The sequence below is a fragment of the Equus caballus genome, unplaced genomic scaffold (assembly GCF_041296265.1).
Source record: "Equus caballus isolate H_3958 breed thoroughbred unplaced genomic scaffold, TB-T2T haplotype1-0000016, whole genome shotgun sequence".
NCBI lineage: Eukaryota > Metazoa > Chordata > Mammalia > Perissodactyla > Equidae > Equus > Equus caballus.
Window position 1 is genome coordinate 11,391,641 of NW_027222391.1, and position 27,355 is coordinate 11,418,995.

The window sequence follows — 27,355 nt, forward strand, 5'->3', positions numbered from 1 at the left end:
AAATACCCAGGTTGAAACAGGTAGGAAAGGCTGAGACACACTCTCATCATAATCCCCACCCCTGCCACAATGCCATACAGTCAGAAGGGAATCCCCAACTCCACCTTCTCCCTGAGAAGCAAAGGGTTTGACCTCCACATCTAGTGCTCCAAATTTTAAGACTCTCACCAAACAGACAGACTCCCAAAACACCTAGCTCTGAAAGCCAATGGGCTTGTGTCCACAGGACCCACAAGACTATGGCAAATAAATAAGCATTCTTAACAGGAATGCAGCACTCACCAGAGCTATCCCCTCAGGGTTCAACATGGAGTGAGCAGGCAAGTATGCTTTAAGTAAGCCTCATGGTAACCACAAAGTAAAAGGCTAGAGGAGATATACAAGACAAAGAGAAAGTTATCAAAGTATACCATAGAGAAAATCATCAAATCACACAGGAAGAGAACAAGAGAGGAAGAAAGGAATAGAAGAATTACAAAACAACCAGAAAACAACAAAACGGCCATGGTAAGTCCATCCATGTAAATAATTACTTTAAATGTAAATATTTTTTGGCTGAAAGGATTAAAAAACATGACCCAAATATATGTTGCCTACAAGAGACTCATCTCAGCATTACGGACACAAACAGACTGAAAGTAAAGGGATGGAAAAAGATATTACATGCAAAGGGAAACCAAAAGCTATGGTAGCATAATTCTCAGACAAAATAGACTTGAAGACAAAGACTGTAACAAGAGACAGCAAAGGCCATTACAAAATGATAAAGGAGTCAATTCATCAAAAGGATACAAAAACTGTAAATATTTATGCACCCAACATTGGAGCACCTAAATATATAAAGCAAATATAAACAGAACTAAAAGGAGAAATAGGCAGCAATAAACAATAGCAGGGGACTTCAAAACCCCACTTTGAACAACAGATTGATCATTGTGATATTGTAATTTACAATAAGAAATACACATTTGGATGCAACCAACATAGGAGCACCAAAGTACATAAAGTAACTATTAACAAACCTAAAAGGAGAAGTGAACTACTACATAATAATAGTAGGGGACCTAAACCCCACTTAGATCAATGGATAGATCATCTAGACAGAAAGTCAACAAGGAAATAATGGAATTAAATGAAAAACTAGACCAGATGGACTTAATAGAACATATATAAAAACAGCAGAATACACATTCTTCTCAAGTGCACATGGAACATTCTCAAAGATAGACCATATGTTGGGAAAGAAGGCAAGCCTTAATAAATTTAAGAAGACTGAAATCATATCAAGCATCTTTTGTGACCATAATGCTATGAAACTAGAAACCAACTACAAGAAAAAAGCTACGAAAGTGACAGATATGTGGAGGCTAAACAACATAGTACTGCACAACCAATGGATCATTGAAGAAATTACAGGAGAAATCAAAAGATATCTGGAGACAAATGAAAATGAAAATACATTATACCACACCAACTCATGGGACGCAGCAAAAGTGGTCCTAGGAGGGAAAATCATAGCAACACAGGCTCACCTTAAAAAACAAGAAAAATCTCAAGTAAGCACTTTTAAACTGCACGTAACAGAAATAGAAAAAGAAGAACAAACAAAACCCAAAGTTAGCAGAAGGAGGGAAATAATAACAATTAGAGCAAAAATAAATGAAATTGAAGCCACAAAAATGGTAGAAAGGATCAACGACCAAGTGCTGGTTCCTTGAGAAGATAAAATTGACAAACCCTTAGCCAGACTCACTAAGGAAAAAAGAGAGGAGGCTCAAATAAAATTAGAAATGAAAGAGGAGAAATTAACCGATACCACAGAAATACAAAGGATCATAAGAGAATACTATGAAAACTATATGCCAACAAATTGCAAAATCCAGAAGAAATGGATAAATTCTTAGACTCATACAATCTGCCAAAGCTGAATCAAGAAGATATAGAGAATTAAAAAGACCAATCACAAGTAAAGAGATTGAAACAGTAATCAAAATCCTCCCAAAAAATAAAAGTCCAGGACCAGGTGGCTTCTCTTAAGAATTCCACCAAACATTCAAAGATTTAATACCTATCCTTCTCAAACTATTTCAAAAAATTGAAAAAGACTGCATACTTCGTAAGTCATTCTACAAGGCCAACATCAAGCTGATACCAAAGCCAGACAAGGATAACACAAAAAAAGAAAATTACGGGCCAATTTTGCTGATGAACAGAGATACAAAACTCCTCAACAAAATACTGGCAAACCGAATACAGCAAAATCTTAAAAGGACCATACACCATGATCAAGTGGGATTTATACCAGGGACACAGGGATGGTTCAACATCCACAAATCGATCAATGCGATACACCAAATTAACAAAATGAGGAATAAAAAACGTGATCATCTCAGATGCAGAGAAAGCATTTCACAAGATCTAACATCCATTTATGATGAAAACTCTCAATAAAATGGGTATAGAAGGAAAGTATCTCAACATAATACAGGCCATATATGACAAACCCAAGCCAACATCATACTCAACGGGGAAAAACTAAAAGCCATCCCTCTGAGAACAGAAACAGGACAAGGGTGCGCACCCTCACCACTCGTATTCAAAATAGTACTGGAGGTATAGCCAGAGCAATTAGGCAAGAAAAAGAAGTAAAGGGTATCCAAATAGGTAATGAAGAAGTGAAATGCTCACTGTTTGCAAATGACATGATTTTATATATAGAAAACCCTAAAGAATCCATTGGAAAGCTATTAGAAATAATCAACAATAACAGAAAAATGGCAGGGTACAAAATGAACTTGCAAAAATCATTTGCATTTCTGTACTCTAATTACAAACTAAGAGAAAGAGAACTCAAGAATACAATACTATTTGCAATCACAACAAAAAGAATAAAATTTCTAGGAATAAATTTAACCAAGAAGGTGAAAGACCTATACAATGAAAACTATTAAGGCTTTATTGAAAGAAATTGATAAAGACATAAAGAAATGGAAAGATATTCCGTGCACATGGATCGGAAGAATAAATACAGTTAAAATGTCCATACTCCCTAAAGCAATCTGCAGATTCAATACAATCCCAATCAGAATCCCAATGACATTCTTCACAGAAATAGAACAAAGAATCCTAAAATTCATATGGGGCAACAAAAGACCCCAAACAGCTAAAGCAATACTGAGAAAAAAGAATAAAGCTGGAGGCATCACAATCCCTGATTTCAAAATATACTACAAAGCTATAGTAATCAAAACAGGATGGTACTGGTGAAAAAACAGACCTACAGATCAATGGAACAGAATTGAAAGCCCAGAAATCAAATGACATATCAGATTTAATGCAATCCCTATCAAAATTCTAGTGGCATTTTTCACAAAAATAAAACAGACAACCCTATTATTTGTATGGAACCACAAAAGATCCCAAATAGCCAAGGCATAATTGAGAAAGAAGAAAGCTGGAGGCATCATACTTCCTGATTTCAAACTATATTACAAAGTGACAGTAATCAAACTGTATGGTATTGGCATAGAAACAGCCAGACAGACCAACGGAATAGAATATCCAGAAATAAGCCAGAAATATATGGTCATTCAATTTATCACAAAGGAACCAAGAATACACAGTGGGGAAAGGACCGTTTCTTCAATAAATAGTGTTGGGAAAACTAGACAGTCACATGCAAAAGAATGAAACTGTAACCGTTATCTTACACTGTACACAAACATCAACTCTAAATGGATTAAAGACTTGAATATAAGACCTGAAACCATAAAATTCCTAGAAGCAAACACAGGGGGTAAGCTCCTTGAAATTGGTTTCGGCAATGATTTTTTGGATTTGACACCAAAAGCAAAAATTAAAAAGTGGGACTACATCAAACTACAAAGCTTCTGCACAGCAAAGGAAACCATCAACAAAATGAAAAGGGAACCTATGGAATTGGAGAAAATATTTGCAAATCTTATATCTGATAAGAGTTTAATATCCACAATATGAGGAACTCATACTACTCAACAGCAAAAAACAAATAACCTAGTTAAAAAATGGGCAAAGGACGTAAATAGGCATTTTTCAAAAGAGACATGCAAATGATCAACAGGTACAGGAAAAGGTGCTCAATATCACTAACGCTCAGGGAAATGCAAATCAAAACCACAATGATTTATCACCTCATGTCCTTTAGGATGACATGCATCAAAAAGAAAAGAGAGAACAAATATTAGGATGTGGAGAAAAGGGAACCCTTGTGCACTATTGGTGGGAATATAAATTGGTGCAGCCATTATGGAAAACAGCATGGAGGTTCTTCAAGAAATTAAAAGAACTACCATTTGATCGAGCAGCACCAATTCTGGGTATATATCCAAAGAGAAATCAACATCTCAAACAGATATCTGTACTCCCATGTTCATAGGAGCCTTATTCACAACAACCAAGGTATGAAGCAGATTAAGAGTACATCAATGGATGAATGGATCAAGAAAATTTGGTATATATATACACCATGGAATATCATTCACCCTTTTAAAAGAAAGAAATCCTGGGCCAGCCCAGCAGCATAGTGGTCAAGTTCGCATGCTGTACTTTGGGAGCCCGGGGTTCACAGGTTCAGATCCCAGGCACAGACCTAGCACCACGTGTCAAGCCATGCTGTGGCTGCATCCCACACAAAAAGTAGAAGAAGACTGGCACAGATATTAACTCAGCAACAATCTTCTCAAGCAAAAAGAGAGAGATTGGCAACAGATGTTAGCTCTGGGCCAATCTTCCTCACAAAAAAAAGAAAGAAATCCTGTCATTTGTGATAACATGGATGAACCTGGAAGGCATTAGATAATTAAGGCAGACAGAGACAAATAGGACATGGTACCACTTATATGTGGAATCTAAAAAAAAGTTAAAATCATAGAAACAGATAACAGACAAGTGGTTGCTGGGGGGTCAGGTAAATAGGGAGAGGTTGGTAAAAGCATACAAACTTTAAGTTATAAGATGAATAAGTTCTGAGGATAACATGGTAACCATACCATTTGTTAATACAAAATAACATTGTATTGTATAATTGAAATCTGTTAAGAGAGTAGAACTTAAATGTTCTCACCAAAAAAGAGAAATATCTGAGGTGATGGATGTGTTAATTAACTTTCACAATGTATGCATATATGAAACCATCACATGGTATACTTTAAATATCTTACAATTTTATTTGTCCATTATACCTCAATAAAGGTAGAAAAAAATAAGATAGAAAAGACGGGAGAACAAATGAATATATCCCCAAATAATGGGGTAAACTAGATGGAATTTTATATCTGAGAAAAAGAAAAACGTGCAGATAATTAAAATAGCTTGCTATATATAAAATGTGAATCCTCAGAAGTCATTTGCTACTTTGACTACTGCAATATTAAGTATGTAGCTAGCTACCATAATTATACATTAAAGAGTCTCCTTGATTTTATGCAAATGTTCTCCTATATTTCTTACTACATTGGTAATAGCAATAAAACACAGCTCTGATTATCACTTAGGGACGTGACTTCCATTGCCTGCCCCAACTTAGATTTCAACTTTGTTTTCCATTCCTGCGTTTCATGTATTCCAACACCCGACCAAATGAAAATATAGTTTTTCTTCTCCATATATGGAGACTCCTCCCACCATATTTTGTACTGAAAACTTTCAATACCTTCAAGACCCCATTCAAACATCAGTTTCTTCATGAAATTTATATGCACTTTATAAAAAACAATTTTAAGAGTTTCTCTAATTTTTGTCCGGAAATTTAAATTACCAGAGATTTAGGTGTGGGGAGGTGGGAATGAAGCTCATCTCTTTAACAGTAATTACTATGTTATTCTAGAAAATGGATTTTTAAAGAAATATATTGCAACCATCTCTTTCAGTAAAAGTTTAAGTGAACAATATTAGTTGCCATTATAGCTACATACTGAAAATAAAATCAAAAGGCCATAACTTCTTCATAGAACACTCCACAAGTTATCAATTGTGGGAAGCAGGGATATAGATTACACTACCTTATTCTTCATTAAGATAGAAAGAATAAAGTAAAATAGAGAAGTGTAAAGAGGTTAAGAAAGGGAAAGAAGAGAAGAGAAGGGAGGGAAGGGGAGAAGGAAAGAAGAGAGAGAGAAAGGAAGAAATAAAACCATACTGACTACAAAAATATAACAGGGCATTCTGCCCCTTGCCATTCTTTCTAGTAAGCAAAGATTTAAAGGAAAACGCTAAAGAAATACTTTCTTTAAAAAAAAAAAAGACAGGCAGTAATGTGGTCAAGGAAACATCAAGAACAACACGAACGTACATTTTACATGGAGTACGCAGGAGATGTTGAAACTACATTAGGGATTAAATACTATGGGTGTCACATATCTTAACTGTCAGCTAGTCTTGAATTTTCTTTTTTGTTTATTTTGTTTTGCTTTTTATTTTTCTGCTTAGTTTATCTTTTTAGTGGCGAGGTGCCATGCAAAAGAAACCGTTTCCAGATTGTTACAATCTTGTAATAACATCTTAAGTGTGATTCAAAGTGAAAAATGTAAACAAAATTAATAAAGCAATAACTAACAATTGAAAAAATTATTTTATGGCTTGTGTCACAGTGAAATTAATATTAACCTAAGACATCATAATGTTAACATTGTTAGCTAGCAGACTTATTAAGATTCAGGACAGTAACTAGCCTAGAAAAAGTACTTAGGTTGGTTTTCCACAAAACTAAAGCAGGTCCACCTGATGTGTCAGGAATAGTAATGATATACATTAGAATGCTATGGCTTTCATATAAATTCTTCTCTTGCAATACAAGAAAAAGTTTTTAGAGTAATATGAATTACAAAAGGTATGGTATTGAGAAAAAAAGTGTCAATCGATGAGGCAGAAATCCACCTAATACTCAGAATACAGAGCCTAATTAAAATAAGTTCTTAGAGATTGAATTCTTATAGTACTTTCACATGGAAAATATTGTTTCATAGTTACAGGCTGTAATGATAAACATGAACAGCCATCTCCTGGGTCATACAATGGAAGAGATCTTAGATTGTGAATGATAGCCCAACACAGATGTGTATTTCAGGTTATTCACAATTAAATCTTAAAAACTTTATTTCAACAATTATAATTCACTAAAAGCTTCTAAAGTTGAAGTTTTTCACTCCATTTATGGGATATTTTGAATAAATATTTTCAACTGTTTTTGAATAAAATGTCATCAAAATTTAGAGGACTTGCTTGCAAAAATGTTCAATAACAATGCAGGATACATAGATTGATTTATCAAGTAACTCTTCAAAGAGTCAAATGTTTATGAAATCCAATTAATAAAAGGCAACAAAGAAAGCAAGCTTATAACAACACGCCAAAGTATTCTTTTTTGGATTCAACATCAGTATTGTCTCAAAAACAGTGTAATTCAGTTACATTAACTGTGCATATAAAAAAACGAAAATTTTGACAACTGTAGCTTTGTTCAGTAAAATATCAAGCCTCTTTGACTACAACTGTGAAATATACATGAACTACAACCAATTCCAAGTGTATCTTGGCTACACAGGTTACATAATTTAGTAAGAGTCCTGTTTTACCCAAGATGCTATGATCCATCAAATTTCTATTTATATTATCATTGCAGAAATAATTTTATCTTTAATGTTCTGCAGTTACATGCGTCAAACTATTGTCTGCAGCTATAATCTCCTTAAAATAACTACCAAATCTGAAAGTAACTCCTGATGCTTTTTCAGCAGATTTGGGCATTCAGATTGTCATGTGACCATGAGAGATGCTAAATGCTGGCAAACATTTTGTGTACTAGTTATAGATTCATCAACTCAAATGAAAAACAAAACATCAGTATTTATCATTAAGCATTAATTTTCCTTTATTTGAGCTCCCTGCTGCCAAAAGGTTACAAAAGCATTACTAAACACTATGAAAAAGGAAACGGTTGTTGACAAAACCACTGTAGCAACAACATTCCTACTACTCTTTGTAGGCACTCTGACAGGACTGATTAGCCTCTATTCCTAGCAAATATTTCACTTACACCTAATCTAAAATTTTCCATGTTTCCTATTGACCCCACTCCCAGGCATGGCGGCTATACAAATCTCTCAGACCTTAGAATGCAATGTTACAACTAGCTGGTACAAGTGGCTAGCAGAGACAGCAGCATTAAATACTTCTCCCATCCCATCCAGCAAGTTAGTTGTACCCAGCCACTCATGTCTCAGCACACTTTATCAGCAAGTGCCCTTCATGCTATCTTTAAAAGAAGCTGTTAGTTACTTTCTATCTGGAAAGTGCCAGGCCTGGGTCATCATTGGATGTCTTCAGATTTAACCACATGTTAAAGTGAGAACGTTCTTCACCGCACACGTTGCTCATGCACTAATACAGACCATGGCAGAGGTTAAAATAAAAAAAAGGATGTTCACTGAATCTATCTGGGTTCATTTTAACGGAACCATTAATGGTAGCTTATATTTAATTAAAAAACAAAAACTCCGAAAACAAATGCTAAACTGGGCGTGCCACTAGGATCACAGGCATAAACCATGACTGTCCTAGGCAAACTGGGATGATGTTCACCGTACATTTAAGTGTTATCCCCATTTAACAGATGAAGAAAGAGATGCAGGGACAGAGGCTAATTCACAGTAAAGAGAATTTATTGTAAAGCTAATTAAACTTAAGTTCAGAGCCCTTCATCTGCATATTCCCCTTCCAAGCCCTATACCTAATTTTGTAGTCACAATTTTGTATTCTTTTTTCCATTATGAAGGTCCCTCACAACCTGATCTGCTCCTATACAGAGAGGTTTAATAATTAACCCAAATTCACATAGGACTGGTGTTTTTGCTTGCTTTTTGGGGGGTTGTTTTGCTTTTAAAGATTTTATTTTTCCTTTTTCTCCCAAAGACCCCCAGTACATCGTTGTGTATTTTTAGTTGTGGGTCCTTCCAGCTGTGGCATGTGGGACACCACCTCAGCATAGTCTGATGAGCAGTGCTATGTCCGCGCCCAGGATTCGAACTGGCGAAACCCCGGGCCGCCGAAGCAGAGCGCACGAACTTAACCACTCGGCCACCGCGCCAGCCCTAGGACTGGTTTTGATTTGATCTGGAAAATATATAGTCATACAAGAAAATGGAAAAATAGTATTCATTATTTTTCCCCAGAAGAATCCTAACTGGTATCACTGTCTTGGAGTCTTTCACCACTATATTCCAAACTACACACCACTAGCACCACAAACAAACAGTCATAGAATACTACTTTCACTGTGGTACTTCTGAATTTGAATGACTCCTCAATATCCAACAGATCAAATTTCAACTTCTCAGTCTGGTTTTCAACCTCACCATCACGCAGACACATATACACATTTTTAAGTATTTAAATAAGTAATCTTATCTCCAACTATTTACATAACATTTATTTTATTCTTTTTCTCCATCAAACTTTCCTTTAGCCTTGTTTCTGATTTGCCAAACTCTCAGCTAAAACTTTCCTATGTTCTACTATTGTTCACACTGTTTTTTTTAAATCATATATTCTGGCCCCTGATCTTTCAACATTTTCAAACTTTATGGAATGTCATATTCCCCCCCCCCCAATAAGCTATAAATCTCTCAGAAAGAGACTAAATTTCAGTTACTTTATACTCTGACCTGGCACAGTGCCTGGTACATAGCACGCACTAAATACTTTGCACAGGTGAATATTCTAGGCCTACATTTACAAATGCAAACCTCTCCTTCACCTAAATTCAAACAGGATTTTATCTGTGCCTTCTTATGACACGGGTTGCATTCTTCAATCTAAGTTATAGAAATAAACCTCCTCCAATTAAAACAAAAAGTCTTCTTACACTGAATGTATAGTGCTGTATTTCAGATCTATAGTTGATCCCATTCTGAATAGCATATCGAGGCCCAAAGACTGGTCACATCTTTATCTTCTCCTTTCTCTCTTCTCTTACTACCACCTTCATGTCTGAGGTGGCTATGAATTTGGTGAAACAAGTCGTCAATCACCAAATACTGAAAATAAAAGAGAATCTTTTCCAAATTAAAAAGATCAGTGCTTATACCTGTCCTCTTTCAAATTTACAACTCAATGTGACTAGGAAAACACAGGGTCTCAGTGCTGATGTAAAAGTACAAAACAAAGATTAGAGTTCTAGGTCAATGATTCCCAGACAACTAAAAAAAAAAAAATTATTTAATTGGTAAGACTGACAAATGATTCATATTTTTAATTTTGTCAAGAAAGGACTTGGGACCAGCCCCGTGGCCGAGTGGTTAAGTTCGCGTCCTCTGCTTAGGTGGCCCAGCGTTTCACTGGTTCAGATCCCGGGCGTGGACATGGCACCGCTCATCAGGTCACACTGAGGTGGCGTCCCACATGCCCCAACTAAAATATGTACTGGGGGGATTTGGGAAGAAAAAGCAGGGGGAGAAAAAAAGAAAGGACTTAAAATGGGAGGGGCATTTTAAGTCAAAAAAAGAATATAATTTTAGGAAAAAAAGAAAGAACCCATTAAATTGGAAAATCTGACATTATGGCTGATTAGCAAGTTTCAGGGACAGTAGACTGGGAACTGCTATCATAGATATGTCAATTAGTTTCAGCTTAGACCAAATCTCTTTACCCTAAATGAGACTTTGTTTGAAATGAAATGTTATATCTTCAAAGACGTCCACAAAGCATAACACTAAAGCCAAACCAAGTAATTTAAAAATCAAAATAAGGAAAGCTTATTTCTTCCCTAGCCACCAGTCCCTTCCCTCACAAAAAAAAATCTTACATGTGACTGGTAGACTCCCCAAACAGAAGAGCAGCAAAAAGTTAAATGCCAAGTTTCTTTTATGCCAAGAAAACTTGCAAAGACCTTTGCAATTGTAAAGACGCTCCTATCAAATGATTCCGCAATTAAACTGTATATCAGGTCCCTATAATACACAACAAGAATACCCTGGTTTGATTTAGTGTATACAATCAGGTTGCTACAACCAAAATATAAACTTGCTGTAGCCTGCTTCATTCATTTCCTTGGAAAAAAGGTATAAAGCCTCTTTGCAAGTGTTTTCCTGTCTTAATGCAGACCAATCTACTGTCTGCCAAATAATCCTTTCAGGTTCTTTAATACTGCCCTCCCAACCCATCTCTTCTAAGAAGCCTTGGTAAAAACTAGGTCTCCAATTTGATAATTATTTATCTCACTTCCTTTTCAGCTTTTAAGAACCTGTGTTTCATTGTTTCTCTGTAGCGCTTGTTCTGTGCAACACTGTTATCCTTCAAGGTTTAAGGTAATTTCTCTGTTCTCTAAATATCCATAGCCCTCTACATGTGCCACTTTCACAATACTCGTATTTCTACACTGCATAGCACAGCATAGCCATTAAGCATATGGTTCTCAAATAACTGTCATTGATTAGCTGGGTGACCTTGGGCAAGCCACTTAACATTAACAGTGCCTCAGTTTCCCTATCAGTAAAATGAGGATAACATTTGTACATACCTCATAGGGTTCTTCTTAAGAGTAAATGAGCTAATATACAAAAAGTTCTTAGAACAGCACTTGTTATATATTAAGTACCATTTAACTATCTAGTCTTAAAATCATTCACCTAATTCAAATCTCACCATTCTACCATAAATTCTTTTTGTGGTCCAAAGTTTTATCTTTTTCTCTTTTGAATCCCACTATACAGCTTGACAATGCCCTAAACAGGGAGGCAAGTAAAAACGTATTTGTTGAATTAATTAATGCCGAATTCTCTGATGGAGCAGCTCTGAGAGAGCTTTGTAAATGTTCTCTAGTTACTCGTCTGTATTTTAAGTTCCTAACAGTTCTCAAAATTTTCAAACAAAAACTAATCCTACAACAGAGGGAAATAAACAAGTACTCAAGGATGGTCTGAGACAAGGATTAAAACTTCTACTCTATAGCAGCTCCAATCAACTGCTAGTGATTACTAAGCACTGTCTCAGATTCTGAGGCCCTTACGGCCTCATGGTCAGAGCGCCATGATCAACTAATCTTGTCTACCTTTGTTTGCTGGGATAGTACAAAGTGGAGACACTCATTTTTTCATTACCAATCTGGAGTTTGACCCTAACGAGCCCAACCTCCCCAAGAAAATTTATTTAAAATTCCATATTTTCTCTTACAACTTCACACAAGTTTTGCCTTTTACTCTATAACATATCCATGTTTACTTAAATTAAAAAATATATTTTCCTCCGATCTGTGAATAAAACTGATGCTCCAGGGAGATGTGTCACGTTTCTTCTGTGGTTTCTTAACCCCCTGGTACCTAATATCTCCAGGTGCAGCACTACCTCATTTTGAGAAACACAATCCTAGACTACACGTTTCCTGCAGTACATTGCTTTTGCATCCTCCCACTAGCAACCAAAATACTACTCCCTGAATAACCAGAAGTTATATGACAGAATAATAATAGCACCTATATTTTAATACTGCTTAAGCGTTTGTAAGATGATTTTCTATCTCATTTAATATTCACATTTTAAAGAATTCAAAAGCATCAAATTATAATCATGTATCAACTAAATTGTGTGACGTTTGTAAGTGAGTTTTCACTTTTCTCCAAAGTGGAAGCATGATGCTAGAACATTAGCTAGGAATAAATCAGATAAACTTCTAAAATACGATGCTAACATATCTTCAACAGGATAAATGCTATTGCTAAAATTATCAGACATCGTTACAATACTTGAACACAAAAGCTGTCTTTCCTCTTATAAAATTCCTAATAATTTAAATGTGTTATATTCTAACCATATCATCACTGTCCTGGGTCTACTTGTGACAAAAATTGTATTTAACGGCTTAATGTTTCAATCAAAACAATTCTTTTCGTCAGGGAATTTGATCAAACGAAATTACAGGCCCACATGATTTCCATCCTAGTGGACTTGAAGGTCAACAGCAATGAACAGGTTACATAAAGCTAAATTGTCAACTCATCCTCCTTTATGTGATCAATTCTAAATACAAAACAAATTGCAAATTCTCTTGTAAGTTAAAGCAAAAAACGCTTCACTTTCCCTCCCTTGCAAAAACAAACTAAATTGGATTTATGGTGGATACGAGCCCCCACCAATGGATTTAAGGGCAGCAGGGAATGGCCTCTTCCATAACGCCTTACAAATTTGTGCAAAGACGATATATTGACGCAAAGAAATCCCTTCAAAAAGGGAGAAGCAGGGGCGAGAAGAGGGCTCAGCTGCTCAGAGGTCTCATTAGAGGAGGAGGACCCGGGAGGCGGGGGAGGGAGAGCAGAGAACCTCACCCACGGCGGGCCCCACATGTGAAGCTTTTGGAAAGACAGTGGGGGAAAAGCTGAGCTGCTTTCGGTTTAAGAGCAGAGACATGGCGCTAGGGTCCCCCGGCTTGGGGAAGATTAAAAGACCTCTCCTAGCAAGTTGCCCCCAGGCAAGGCTGTGCCCTCCCCTCCGAGGCCTAGGAAAGAGGCGCCATGACGGGAATGCACGTCCAGGGACGCAAGGCTACAGTCTCAAGCTCCAGCAGCACGACTCACCTGGAGCCCCCGACCCAGTTCATCTCCCCAAAACTTCTGAGAAGACACTGGGGTTCTGACAGCTGCACTTCAGACGGCTCCGTTCAGGGCTAAGCCACAGCTTCCTCGGTTTCAGCCCGCTCCTCTCCGGCCCACGGACCTATAGCCCAGCCTCCCTACAGCCTTTGCGGCCTGGTTAGGCTCCTTCCGCGTCTCCCGGCAGCCTCTGCGGTTTCTGCGGCGACGCTGTCCTGATAGGGCCGCAGGGGACGCCGTGGGAAAGCAGCGCGTCCGAAGGAGGAAGAACACAGCAGTTTCAACCGGTCGGGCGAAGGAACCCTCAAGAAATCAAGTGTCGGGCTGTGGCCGCAGGGTTAGTGTTTCAAACCACCCCCACCATAGTTTTATTTACTTTGGTGTAGGTCTCAGCCTTTTTCTTTTTAGGTCAAAGAACAGACTGAGGGGAGAAAAAGAAGGCAAGAACAAAGATATGGATCCGTAATCCTCAAGATGATGTTTCCATTCCCACATCACTCCACATCCAAATCCTTTAAATATCTTTCACGTGCAGTTTCAATATTCAGTACACAGTTGTTTATTAGAAATATTGCGCTGTAGTAACTTACCATTTTGTGGGTTTCTTAGAGAGCTTGATCAAAACTGGGTTTAGCTGTAAAGACCCAAAGACTTTAAACACCTTACCGAAAAAAATCTCAAAACGAAAGTTGGATTTTAGTGATCGTTTCTGTGTTATGTTTGTATATCCTCACAAAATGTTTATCTTACACGCTGTTCTATGATATTTTGGTTAGAAACTAGAAATCTCCTGTACCAAACAAATGCACAAAATGGTTTTTTTTCCCCAATTGTCATGATTGTTTTCCAGATTTTTAATCTGGGCAACCTCTCATTTTCAAATATGATACATTTTCTGTTAACTCATTGGGAAATAGTGCCTAAAATATAGTTGCCTAAAATAGGATTATGTGCCCTGGTAGACATCGTTTAATCATAGAAATACTGATTTTTGTCACAAAAATTCACCAAAGTATATCTATCATTGGTTTGAATTAAACCAAGTGAGTATAGCATTTCAGAACAAATTAGTCTTCGTCATGGAGTAGCTCATCGTTTTTCAGTAACTAAACCATACAGTCGAGTCAGAAGCAATGGCCCAGTGCGTTAGCCTTTCCTACTTTCAACATTTTGAAACAGGTACAAATTAACTAAATTAACTAGAAGGGGAAAATAATTTTATAGAGGATTGACTGACCTTTTAAAATATATTCTATAGGTAGAGACATAAAGGACAGGTTGACCAATCTGTTGAGAAGAGTCAAGAAGTGGGAGCTGGATAGAACCGTGTCTTCTCTCTGACTAGAGTCACTGCTTTCCTTCCAGTCACAGAGAGGCAGTGGAAGTGGTCAATTAGGCTAAGGAAAGATTAATCTATGAGATACATCCTCAGACAAGATATTTGCTGGGTTTTCCTTCACAGCAAAAGACATTTCATTATGAACCAGTTATTAGGTGGTTATTTGTAACAGATGAAATATTGACCTAAGATCTCATCTTCATTGTGTTTGTGGCTCACATGAATAAGGCTAGCATGACTGGTAGATAATGAGTCAAATGCTGTGCTATTTTAGGGCCAGTAGGGCAATTAGGTAATCTCGGGTCAGGAAACAGTTCAAGAAAGGAATACAGCACAGATAAAATACTACTTAGCATTTGCTGAGAAGGAAATGCATCCCAAATCTTAAACCTTAATTTGTCTTTACTGCTAAAAATTATTTACTCTCTGGTGATTTACTATCTAAACACATAATACATATTATCTACATTATACATTTTTATTCATATACTTATATATGTAGGTCTCTTTATTATAAAAATTTATTTCTGATGTTTTACTGTTTAGAAAGCATGTAGTTTTCCTAATATATGTGTATATATATAGTCTCTAATATATATATAAAGTCTATTTAATCCTGCTCTTCCATGGTTGTTGGTAATGTCCACTGTGACACTGACATTGAGAGTATCACACTTGAGAACAGAGTAATTTGATAATTATTGCTTATTTTTTAACTTTCATTCATTTTCAAGATCTTTTTTTAAGATTATTTCTCCTCTCTTAAGAAAAATTTTAATGCTTTCCCATGTAAACACATGTAAAGTTGAGAAGATTGAGTGGAAATTAGGCTGAATTATGTTTACTATAGTAACAAGTGACTTTTTTTCACTCTTTTTTTCTCACCTAGTTTGAAATTCAAACTAAATTAGCATTCTTTCTGCTTTAATTGCATGGCAATATAAAAAATGAAAGAAGTATCTTGACATTCTTAGTTTCTTACTTAAATACCATATATTTCCAACTGGAATTATGTATCTGTTTTCCTATCATCTTGAATTCTTCCTCTGCCTTCCCTGAAGTCTTGAGCTTGGTCTCAGATGCTAGGACCAACCCTGACTCTTGGGGGTAGGGTAGAGTGAAGGGTGGGAGTGGAATTAAAATGGTGATAGTTACATCTGTACTTAAGTGGCTCATCATTAGGTCAAATCTCACATTAACCTTTTCCCCAGTTCTAGTAACTGGCCTCCAACCTTCCCTGCACCACAATTCCGGTAACCAAATTTCTGTCTTTCTATCTTGATTATTTTCCTCATTCTAACAAGTCTTTCACTCAAGCCAATAAAAGCTTGTTCCTATACCCTAGCTTCATTATCAGTTGATAAACTGACCTACCTACAACTAAGTGCAGGCCTGATTTGATCTCTAACCTTCTTTGCTTCTAGATTTCCCACTGCCCTGCTCCTCCCCTGATGTGGCTGTCCTATGCCAGTGATGCAGGCCACTTGCCTCGACTGCCAGCTGCTTGCTGACCGGCGTAACCCTCTGTGTAAGTGTTCTGCCTGGCTGAACATCCTCCTATCACCCCCAGCTAAGTTTACCCTGGCCCTCCACCTGTCTTATCACAGTCAGGAGATGTGACATAAAGAATTAAAGTTTATAAGGGTAAGAGATCCTTACTTTGACACGTGAGAAACGTGAGATTAGGAATAAAAGATTTTGAAAATAACCACTATAACACTATGATCTCTACATACAGACTTAGAAAGTCTCAATGGAATGAATGATAGATTGTGCTGCTAATATGGTCAGCTATAAAAGAAATTTGCATGAATTTGCCACTCATGTATTAGTCAGTCTGCTGAATTGAATGCAAACAAATGAAAAGAGACCTGTGATGATTCTTGAAATTCATATAGGTACATGGGAAAGGAGTTTTAAAAGTTTAAGGCTATTGTTACTTATGAAAAGGAGAATAGTTCTTTATTCACAGTAAACTGAATAATGAAGATCATTCAACACTGAAACAGGTTTTATATTCTAGCACAAGGGTTGGCAAACTTCTTCTGAAGAGGGCCAGATAGTGAATATTTTAGGCTCTGTTTCATCTATCCAGCTCTGGCTCTGTGGCTTGCAAGCCATAGAAAATAAGTAAATAAATAAATGGGTGTGGCTGTGTTCCAATAAAACTTTATTTATGGACACTGAAATAAAAATTTCATGTAATTTTCATGCACCACAAAATATTATTATTCTTGTGATGTGTTTTCAACCATTTTAAAATGTAAAAACTGTTCTTATCTCAAGGGCCATAAAAAAATAGGTGGCAGGCCAAATTTGGCCCACTGGTTGGGTTATAATTTGCCAACCTCTGTTCTAATTTAATGCATATCTTCCCAGGCTTCCAGTTGACTAGAAATGTGTATGTATGTTGTGGGGGGTGGTGGGTGTGGGGAAGCAAAAATGCTTTTGCATATTCGAAAACACACTCATCCTTACCTAAACATTTTACATATTTAAAAGTATGCAGAATTTTGCTTGACTGTTTAGCAGTTTAAGTCCTCTATTAGGGATGTAGGGAAAATTTTTTTAACACTCTTTGTTTGAATCAAATAACCAAAGTGGGAAGTAGCCAATAGATTATCTCTAAGCCTAAACAAAACAAGCAAAACAAAAGTTTGCAAAAGACAAAGAACTCTCAAAAAAGGTCCCAGAGAAGCTATTTCCACCATCTAACTCCAGTTGGATTCCCAAATGGTTAACTTTAGGTTATAAAGTCACACACCTCCAAGTAACAACTATCTAAAGGACGCAAGAGGGTGGTAGAAGTGAAACACTGCTCTTTTTTATTCAATAGTCACCTTGTAAATAAATACCAGTGCATCAGATCTCCATTGCTAAAAATAGCAGTTGTGGGGCTGGAAGATTTTTATTGTAAGGACAAGTAAACATAGAGATGGAGATATAGCAAAGAACTATTTTCTATAATGCAGAAGACTTCTCTCCTATTTATTTACAAAATATGCCCTCAATTACGACTTGTCTGATAGATTCTGGGACTTCATGAGAAACACAGGCAGAAAAAATAAAATAAAATGGGACTGAAAAACAGATCTAAGTATTTGATAGTTTGCTTTCTCCAGTGTCCCTCCCGCTTGTCTCTTTCCTCTCTCTCCCTTTCAGATTCAGTCCATACCCTTTCACATTCATTCCATATCCTTTTCACATTCATTTCATGTTGGTCCTCTTGCCCCTCCTCCCTCATCTCCCTAGCTCCTTCTGCCTCATCTCGTTTTATAGCGCTTGGAAATTTCCTTTTCTTTCTGCTCTTCCCCTTGTGGTATCTACTAAAACCTTAGAGGAGTGATGTATATTCTGAAACTTCTGTGCGTTTCTAAGTGACGCTGAGCATGCTCAGTAGCTGGGGCAGGTTTTGTCGCCCGCAGCTGCCCTGATTCGACCTTTCCCAAAATAGACATTTAACTCTTTGGACTCCTGCCTAAGGATGTAATTCGCTTTGCTTTCTCCTCATTTTCAAGGTTCAAAGGGAAGCGGCGAGGATTCCAAGGTCCCACCATCCTCACAGCCAATGAGGGGCCTGTGAGGGAGGAGCTTGGGGCAGCTTAGTGCAGCTTGAGCTTCTGAGGGAATCATCCTCAGTAGGTGCAGTGGAGTCTGAGCTCCGCTGCACCTGTCACAGCAGAACAAAATTGAAAAAAACAAAAGCAAAATTTAAGAAAAGAAGAGAAGAAATGCTGCGGACTATGGAACCCTGTAGGACTTTCTGAAACATTTGCTGGGGATTCTGGTGGATCATGATCTTTTAAAACCAATTCTTTTTGAAGCCGGTTTGGGTAATTGGGAAAATGACACATATGCTAAATGCAGCAGCTGATCTAATGAAATGGACCAGATCTAGCGCTGCTAAAAGGGCTGCCTGCCTGGTGGCTGCGGCATATGCTCTGAAAACCCTCTATCCCATCATTAGCAGGCGTTTAAAGCAATCTGGCCACAGGAAGAGAAAAGAAGCAGCTTACCCGACTGCAGAGAACAGAGAAATACTGCATTGCACCGAGACCACTTGTAAAAATTCTTCGCCTGGAGTGAATGCAGATTTTTTCAAACAGCTACTAGAACTTCGGAAAATTCTCTTTCCAAAACTTGTGACCACTGAAACAGGGTGGCTCTGCCTCCACTCGGTGGCTCTGATCTCGAGAACATTTCTGTCTATCTATGTGGCTGGTCTGGATGGACAAATCGTGAAAAGCATTGTGGAAAAGAAGCCTCGGGCTTTCATCATCATATTAATCAAGTGGCTTATGATTGCCATCCCTGCTGCCTCTGTGAACAGTGCGATAAGGTACCTGGAGTGCAAACTGGCTTTCATCATCAAATTACTCAAGTGGCTTATGATTGCCATCCCTGCTGCCTCTGTGAACAGTGCGATAAGGTACCTGGAGTGCAAACTGGCTTTCATCATCAAATTACTCAAGTGGCTTATGATTGCCATCCCTGCTGCCTCTGTGAACAGTGCGATAAGGTACCTGGAGTGCAAACTGGCTTTCATCATCAAATTACTCAAGTGGCTTATGATTGCCATCCCTGCTGCCTCTGTGAACAGTGCGATAAGGTACCTGGAGTGCAAACTGGCTTTCATCATCAAATTACTCAAGTGGCTTATGATTGCCATCCCTGCTGCCTCTGTGAACAGTGCGATAAGGTACCTGGAGTGCAAACTGGCTTTGGCCTTCAGAACTCGCCTAGTAGACCATGCCTGTGAAACCTATTTTACAAATCAGACTTATTATAAGGTGATCAATATGGATGGGAGGCTGGCAAACCCTGACCAGTCTCTTACTGAGGATATTATGATGTTCTCCCAATCTGTGGCTCACTTGTATTCTAATCTGACCAAACCTATTTTAGATGTAATCCTGACCTCCTATACGCTCATCCAGACTGCTACATCCAGAGGAGCTAGCCCAATTGGGCCCACCCTATTAGCAGGGCTTGTGGTATATGCCACTGCTACAGTGTTGAAAGCCTGCTCTCCCAAATTTGGTAAATTGGTGGCTGAAGAAGCTCATAGAAAAGGCTGTTTGCAGTATGTGCACTCCAGAATTATAGCCAAGGTTGAAGAAATTGCCTTTTACAGAGGACATAAGGTAAGATAGAAATTAAGATGATGGGTGAAATGTGAGACTGTTCGAGCTGCCACTGCAGTGCTAGATACCATCTGTTGTACTGTTGATGGACCCACTTCTTTAGCGTTTTAGACTCCGATGACATCTAAACCTGTACTAGAATGTATGCTTCCTTACCCTTTTTACTCACAAGTTGTTAAAGAATTATAGAGTGCAAACTTTTCTAAAGTTTCATGAGAATAAAATTTTCAGCACTCAGTCTACTTAGCCTCAGTTACCCAAACATGCTCAGAATTATCTCTGAAGCATTTTCTTAAAACTTAAATCCTAATTGGTTGTAGAATATTAGAAGAAAATGTGTTTGGAAACTGAGTAAACACATGTCCATTGAGATGGAAAATTTAGGATGGTATTCTCTTGGTGTTACTATTGAGGGCCCTTTGTTTTTAAGAGGAAAAAAGACCCTGTCCTTTTACATGAAAGACAAGTTTAACAATTTTGCATGCCTGGTCAGCAATGGAGGGTCCTCAGTCCTAAGAAGTGCAGGAGAGTGTGTCTCACAAATGGCATTTCCAACTCTTAGTTAATGTTCAGCACCATGTTTGACACAAATAAAAAGAGGCAGTGAAATGAAATTTTGTCTGGCTTTGAGAGAAAAGCTAAGATTAGAGAAGAAATGAGGAGGAGAAAAGGAATTTCAGAACGTTATTTCTGAATACTAAAGATTTTCGACATTAAGCAGATCCCTAAAATAGTTAGCCTAATTACATAAACTTCCAGAGCATTGAAGTAACCTCAGAATATTAAATACGACCAAATTTTTTAAGGTGATGCATCTGAAATCTTAATACAAATGACTTAGTACAAATGAAATATTCAGGTATTCTTAAGTTGAAATGGTATTTTAATTCCCAAGCAGAATTATTTACTTTTTGAAGCATCATTAGTTATCAAGACAAACGTTTACAGTAGTAGGAATCTGAAGAAGAAAATTTAAAGCAAATTTAGGACTTCTACTCCCCCTTGAAAATTGTCCTTATATGTTGTATTAGTCATATTGACTTGTGATTCTTCTTGAATCATTGAACTCAGTGATTTAAATTATACCATGCTGTAGGCTTCCGGCATTTAAGACAAAATCCAGCAAATTGAGTTAGTTCGAAAATGGAATCTAATTACACATATGTGTGTCATGTGTTTATTTTCAAATATTTTTGGTGTGATCAAGAAGGATAAAGTTCTAACATTGTTTACTCATGTCTTATAGAATATCGTTTAATTTTAACCTCATGCATGTAATTTTGAAATAAAAATTATAAATCACTGACATGTACTTTATATTTACTAAGTATCATGGGTTTTTTTCAATAATATAGGTGTGACCAAATTAAACAATAATGACTCATTCTTATATTAATCTGTATTTTTTAGTTGTTAGAATCATAGATCATACTATACTAAGTAAAACAAAATAATGTGTACCTATCTTTAAAGAAAGCCTTCAGACATACAGTATTTACTTTTGTAACTCATGCTGGGTTCTTGCCTCTTTTTCCCTCTATAGGTGGAAATGAAGCAACTCCAGAAAAGTTACAAAGCTTTAGCCGATCAGATGAACCTCATTTTATCCAAACGTTTGTGGTGCATCATGATAGAGCAGTTCTTGATGAAGTATGTTTGGAGCAGCAGTGGACTGATTATGGTGGCTGTACCTATTATCACTGCAACTGGCTTTGCAGATGGTGGTAATGACATTTATGCTTAATCTTCAATATATGTTTAGGATTATTTCTCTTGAAGGTGTCACTGCTGGTTTTGTGTGAGTGAAACTGAATATGTAGCCATTTTTCTGTGGTCATTAATGGTCAGAAACAAAGGCAGACTTTGCAACATCCAATAATAATACCTGCAATGTGAAAGGAGATAAGTGGCTCAAAAGTCCTTTCCAGTTGTGAGATATTTCAAATTAATATCTTGAAAAGCAGTGTAAGTTCTCTCCATGTGTTTTAAACTTCAGTTCTGCACATCCCATGTATTTAGTCTATAAATATTCTATAACTGGATCTGCCCTGTTTTGTGATTTGAAGAGTTGGTTGACTACATTAGGCAACTAGGAATATTGTTTTAGGAAGTGCTTCACACCATGGAAGGAGATCTCCTCTACTTGTAGGTAACATAGATAAAGCTCCTATGTAGCATGATTTGGTGGCATTGTGGGGGTAGGGGTTGTCAAGCTGCCCCTGTCTAATTCTAGCTATCACCACCCCAGTGGTTTTTACCAACATTTTTCATCTTTGGGATAACTAAGAAAGATAAGGACAACAAGAACAATATTAAAACGTTCTGTAATACTTGAGATGGGAGTTTGGGTCTTAATGGGCAGAGACAAAGGGGAGTTAATTAAATTAGCAGCATTTTCTGCTCTTCCTCCAAAATAAAACGTTCCCCCTTCTCTTTAAAAACCACTTGGTCAAAATTGGCCTTAGTGTTGAAGTAACTAAATAAAAGCATGGGCTTTGTAGTAAGACAGAGCTTAGCTCAACTCTTGGCTTTCCCTCTTCCTGCCTGTATCCTCTCAGTCATGTTAATTAAACTCTGAACCTCCATTTCCTCATCTGTAAAAGGAGAATTGGAAAGGCTACTTCAGAGGACTGTTGGGAGGATTTAACAGAATAATGTTTATAAAGTACAGAGCATGCTCTTGACGTTCTTGATATAGAGTGACAATTATTACCTAGGAAACAAAAGGCAACACTGAGAATAAGGTAACAGAATTCACACTATTTTACGGCTATTTTTGGTGTAGAATTAAGAATTAAGTTATTTGTTTGAAGTCATCTAATAAAAACAAGTAAAAGAATTACCCTATACTTTAATATTTTGAAACAGTGCTTCAATGCTTTAACCAATTATTACAAAAAAACTTGTCAAATTTGAGTCATTCTTAACCTAAAATTGTTCATTTTAGTAAATTGGAATTTGTCAATCCCATGTGATAAGACTGTAGATATACCAAATATACTCCACAACTCAACTGTCTAATACTGTGTTTAGACCACTGGGAAACTGAATTTTATCTATTTTTATGTTTTCAAAGTTTTATTTTTCAAAAAATCATTTAAAAAGTTTATATTGAATAAGGTGTTGTTGGTAATAGTATTTTTAGACATAATCCTTTCATTATAAGATAAAATAAATTGCTTTTTCAAAAAAGTATTGGAGAAAAAAATGACACAAAAATTTATGGTCTTGAGATTAGTTTTAGTAAGACACAACAAAATTATCAGATATTCATAGTGGGTCTAAGTATATGGATGTTTTAAAAGGTTCGTATATAACGTATAGAGACAACACCAATGACAAGATCATGGTGTAGTTCTCTTAGTGCTTGGAAGCACGGGTCTTATTACAAAACCCCAGAGTATTCAACATAGAGCAGAGAAAATGCAGCTATTAATGGTGACAAATTAACCCCACAGAGACCAGTAAGAAGTAAACAGTATATGCAAAGAATCTAACAATCTTATTTCTATGGGTGATGTAATAAGATATTTAAAAATAAATCCTGAAAATATCATATTAAATTAAAGAAACAACATTAAAATTTCACATTGAAATTATGATAATCACAGTGATGCAAGTAAAATAAAGTAATTCTTAAAGCTTCTTTTCAAAAGAGGATTTTATACAAAGAGAAGCAGTATAAGAATGTCATAGAAGAAAAAAATAAATTCGTATGACAGCATTATTATGAGAAGGTGCTTCAATATCTTCTGTAATTTCTAATGTTACTATATATACGCTTATAATGTTTGTACGTATTTACTAAAGACATTTGACCTACAATGATTTAACACATGAAAATATTGTTAGCATTTTACTCATACAAAATTATTTTTTCTAAATAATGATATATCTTTGAGGCTTTAGGTCTTGGAATTACATATCATATATTCTAATCTAATCTTCAGTCTTAATTTACACTTATGCCCTGAGTTGTCCCTTATGTTAGAGATGAATTAAATACATGATACTGTATATTTTAAAGCAAAAATAGGTGGAAAAAGTGGGTGAATGAGAGAAGAATGGCAAAGAGAAAAGGGAGAAAAAGTAGGATAGAGGAAAAAAAGACAATACAATAAAGAAGCAGGCCACTGTTCAGATCTTGACTCAGCTATTTAGTAGTTATCCATCCTTGAGAAATTTGCATAAACTTTATATGCCTCAGTTTTCCTCTCTTAACCATAGGTATAGTAATATATATCTTACAGAATTATGAAATTGTATATAATGTATTTAATGTGCTTTGAAACAGTTCTCAGCAAGTAGTAAGAATTTAGGTGGATCATTGTTAATATTTATTCTATTCTTACCATGTGGGCTCTGGCATCAGATTGCCTGGGTTCAAATGCTTACTCTTTTGCTTACTAGGCTATGACTATGGGCAAGTCATTTAACCTTCTTGTGCTTCAATTTCCTCATTTCTGAAATGGGAGAAATTATAGCAGGGTTGTTAGGAGGATTAAAGAAGAGTACATGTGTAAAACTTAGAACAATGCCTGCTTCATCGAAAATGCTCAATAGACATTTGCTGGCACGATTATTGTTGTTAAGAGAGCAAGATATTTAAAAGTGATTAGGAAGTCAGAGGTAAAAGTGCAGATAGGAGGAAGAGCCTGCATAGTTTTTTTGGAGGAGAAAAGAAAAATAGTTTTGTAGTAGATTTGTTATACCACCCACCTACAACTTCAAGTGAAATCTTATGGTTAGGACAGGATTATGTTTATATTCAAGTTCACATTACAAAATTGCATGTGGAATCATGCCATTTTCACTCAGACGAGGAGCTTAGAGGTCATCCAGTCTGGAGCCCCAGATTTGCCTCAGGGCACACAGATGGTTAGTGGAAGCACTAAGGATAGAAGACATTATGTGATTCCTAGTGTGTTACTTTTCTTACCTTCATCACGCTACCTCCGTTTAGCTATATTGGAACTTAGTCTATAAGGGACTTAACTTAGTTTGAGACCAAGCAATCGTGGGAGCTAATGCTTGAAATAGAGGCATTGAAATAGTTAATTATATATAGTTTCTGTTATATTTTCTTAGAGGACATTACCCCTTTCTTTGCTTTGTATTAAGAGAAAGACTGAAATTATGTCAAGAAAATAGTTACCTGGGAGCTGTATCTCAATTTTTTAATATTATAGGCCACTTTTCTTCTCTTCATATCAAAAGCAGTTCTGGGCAAGGCCAGGGAAAGCTACTTATAGGTCCCTTCTGCCGGACCTTATCACAGACACCTGACAGGCAGTGAACAGTGCACCTAAGCCACTAGCACTGCCAGTAGCGTCCACATGTTGGTGATCTGCTAACGTGAGGTGGCACCTCAGAAGTAGCAACTGAAAGCACTCTTAGGAATGGAACTGAACTCTACCATAACCCTCATAACATGGGTGATATTTTATTCCTAAAATGTACTTCCAACAAGATGATCTCCATAGCTCCTGCTGCAGGAGTATGTCTCATATTCAAATGCCAAATTGTTGAAATATAATTTTGTATTTGGGTCAGTTTACATATGACTACTCTCTTGTTGACCAATTATTGTCACAGTAATTATCAGTACATATCAAAGACATACTTTTTAGCTGTAATTAGCTATTCGTGTCAGGAGCTATAATTTTTAAAGTATAACATACATGCCCACAACGGCACAATCATTAGTGTACCACTCAGTGAACTGTCACAAAGTCAACCCATACACGTAAGCACCACTGAGAAGAAACAGAACCTTACCTTCATCCTAGAAGCTCCCATCCCAGAAACCCCTTCCCAGTCTTATCCTCATCTTCAGCCTCCTACCCCCATCCCCACTTCCTCCTGCCCCTGCCCCCATGCCACAGCAAAGGCAGGCATTTTACCGATCATTCATTAGTATTTGCTGGGTTTTGAGCCTTATATAAATAGTATCATGCAGTACGTATGAGAGTTTTAGTTGCTCCACATCTTTGTCAATGTTTGATGTGAGTCTTTTTCCTTTTAGGCATTCTTATGAGTGTATAAGCGTGCTTCATTGTAGTCTTAATTTGCATTTCTCTGATGACTGAGGAGGTTAAGCACTTTTCATTTGTTTATTGGCTACTTGGATAGCCTTTTTTATGAAGTACCGATAAGTTTTTTCTTCATTTTTAAACTGGCTTATCTGGTTTTTGCTTGTTCATTTGTAAAGCTCTTGTGTATTCTGTAATGAGTAGTTTGTCAGATACACACACACACACACACACACTCAAATCTCTTTTCCCACTCTATTCTTGCCTTTTCAGTCTCTTAAGTGTCTAAGAGAAGTTCATAATTTTAATATAGTTCAATTTATCAATCATTTTCTTTGTTGTTAGTGCTTTTTTTGTCCTGTTTAAGAAATATTTGTGTCACCCAAGGTCATAGAGTTATTCTCCTATTTTTTTTTTTTTTTTTTTTTTGAGGAAGATTAGCCCTGAGCTAACTACTGCCAATCCTCCTCTTTTTTTTTCTGAGGAAGACTAGCCCTGAGCTAACATCCATGCCCACCTTCCTCTACTTTATACATGGGACGCCTACCACAGCATGGCGTTTGCCATGCGGTGCCATGTCTGTACCCGGGATCTGAGCCAGCGAACCCCAGGCCATCGAGAAGCAGAACGTGCCAACTTAACCGCTGCACCACTGGGCCGGCCCTCTCCTATTTTATCTTCTAGAAATTTATTGGTTTTTCATTTCACATTAAGATCATCAGTTAGAATTGATGTTTATATATGGTATGAGGTAGAGTAAGATTCAGATTTGTCAAGGTGGCAAAGATAAAACATAAATGACAAGAAATAAACTCAGATTGTAAGTCCAAAGAAAAAAGTACAGAAGGGTAGCCTGCTTTTTTAATTTTTAAAAAATTAATAGACAATTTTCTTTAGAATAGTTTTAGGTTTACAGAAAAATTGAGCAGAAAGTGTTCAGTTCCCAAATTTCCCCTCCTCCCATAATTTCCCTTGTTATTTACATCTTGTATTAATGTGATACCTTTGTTATAACTGATGAACCAATATTTATACATTAGTAACTGAAGTCCATAGTTTACATTAGGATTCACTCTTTGTATTATACAGTTCTATGGGTTTTCACAAATGTATTACATAACCTTAGTTTTAAATCCTTTCTCACCTTTTCAGTGAAATAGCAACAGATGTGACCGTGTTTCAATATATCCTTTTATTAGCAGAGCTGAAAATAGCAGTAAAATG

The 27,355-nt window shown here is 36.8% G+C and overlaps 1 protein-coding gene across 22 annotated transcripts in view; it reads left to right on the top strand.

The window, feature by feature from the left end:
- The first annotated feature begins 13,801 nt into the window (after positions 1-13,801).
- Positions 13,802-27,355, top strand: part of LOC138922838 (ATP-binding cassette sub-family D member 2-like) — a 200,543-nt gene continuing 186,989 nt past the window's right edge. For all 22 annotated transcript variants that reach the window (XR_011435980.1, XR_011435981.1, XR_011435983.1 and 19 more), the window contains exons 1-4: positions 13,802-13,953; positions 16,380-16,483; positions 18,474-20,099; positions 21,643-21,823. Coding sequence is in view for 6 of the 22 variants with exons in the window: in XM_070259244.1 (XP_070115345.1) it covers positions 18,801-20,099; positions 21,643-21,823 (1,480 nt within the window). In the remaining 16 variants the exon portion in view is untranslated. The remainder of the gene's footprint in view (positions 13,954-16,379; positions 16,484-18,473; positions 20,100-21,642; positions 21,824-27,355) is intronic.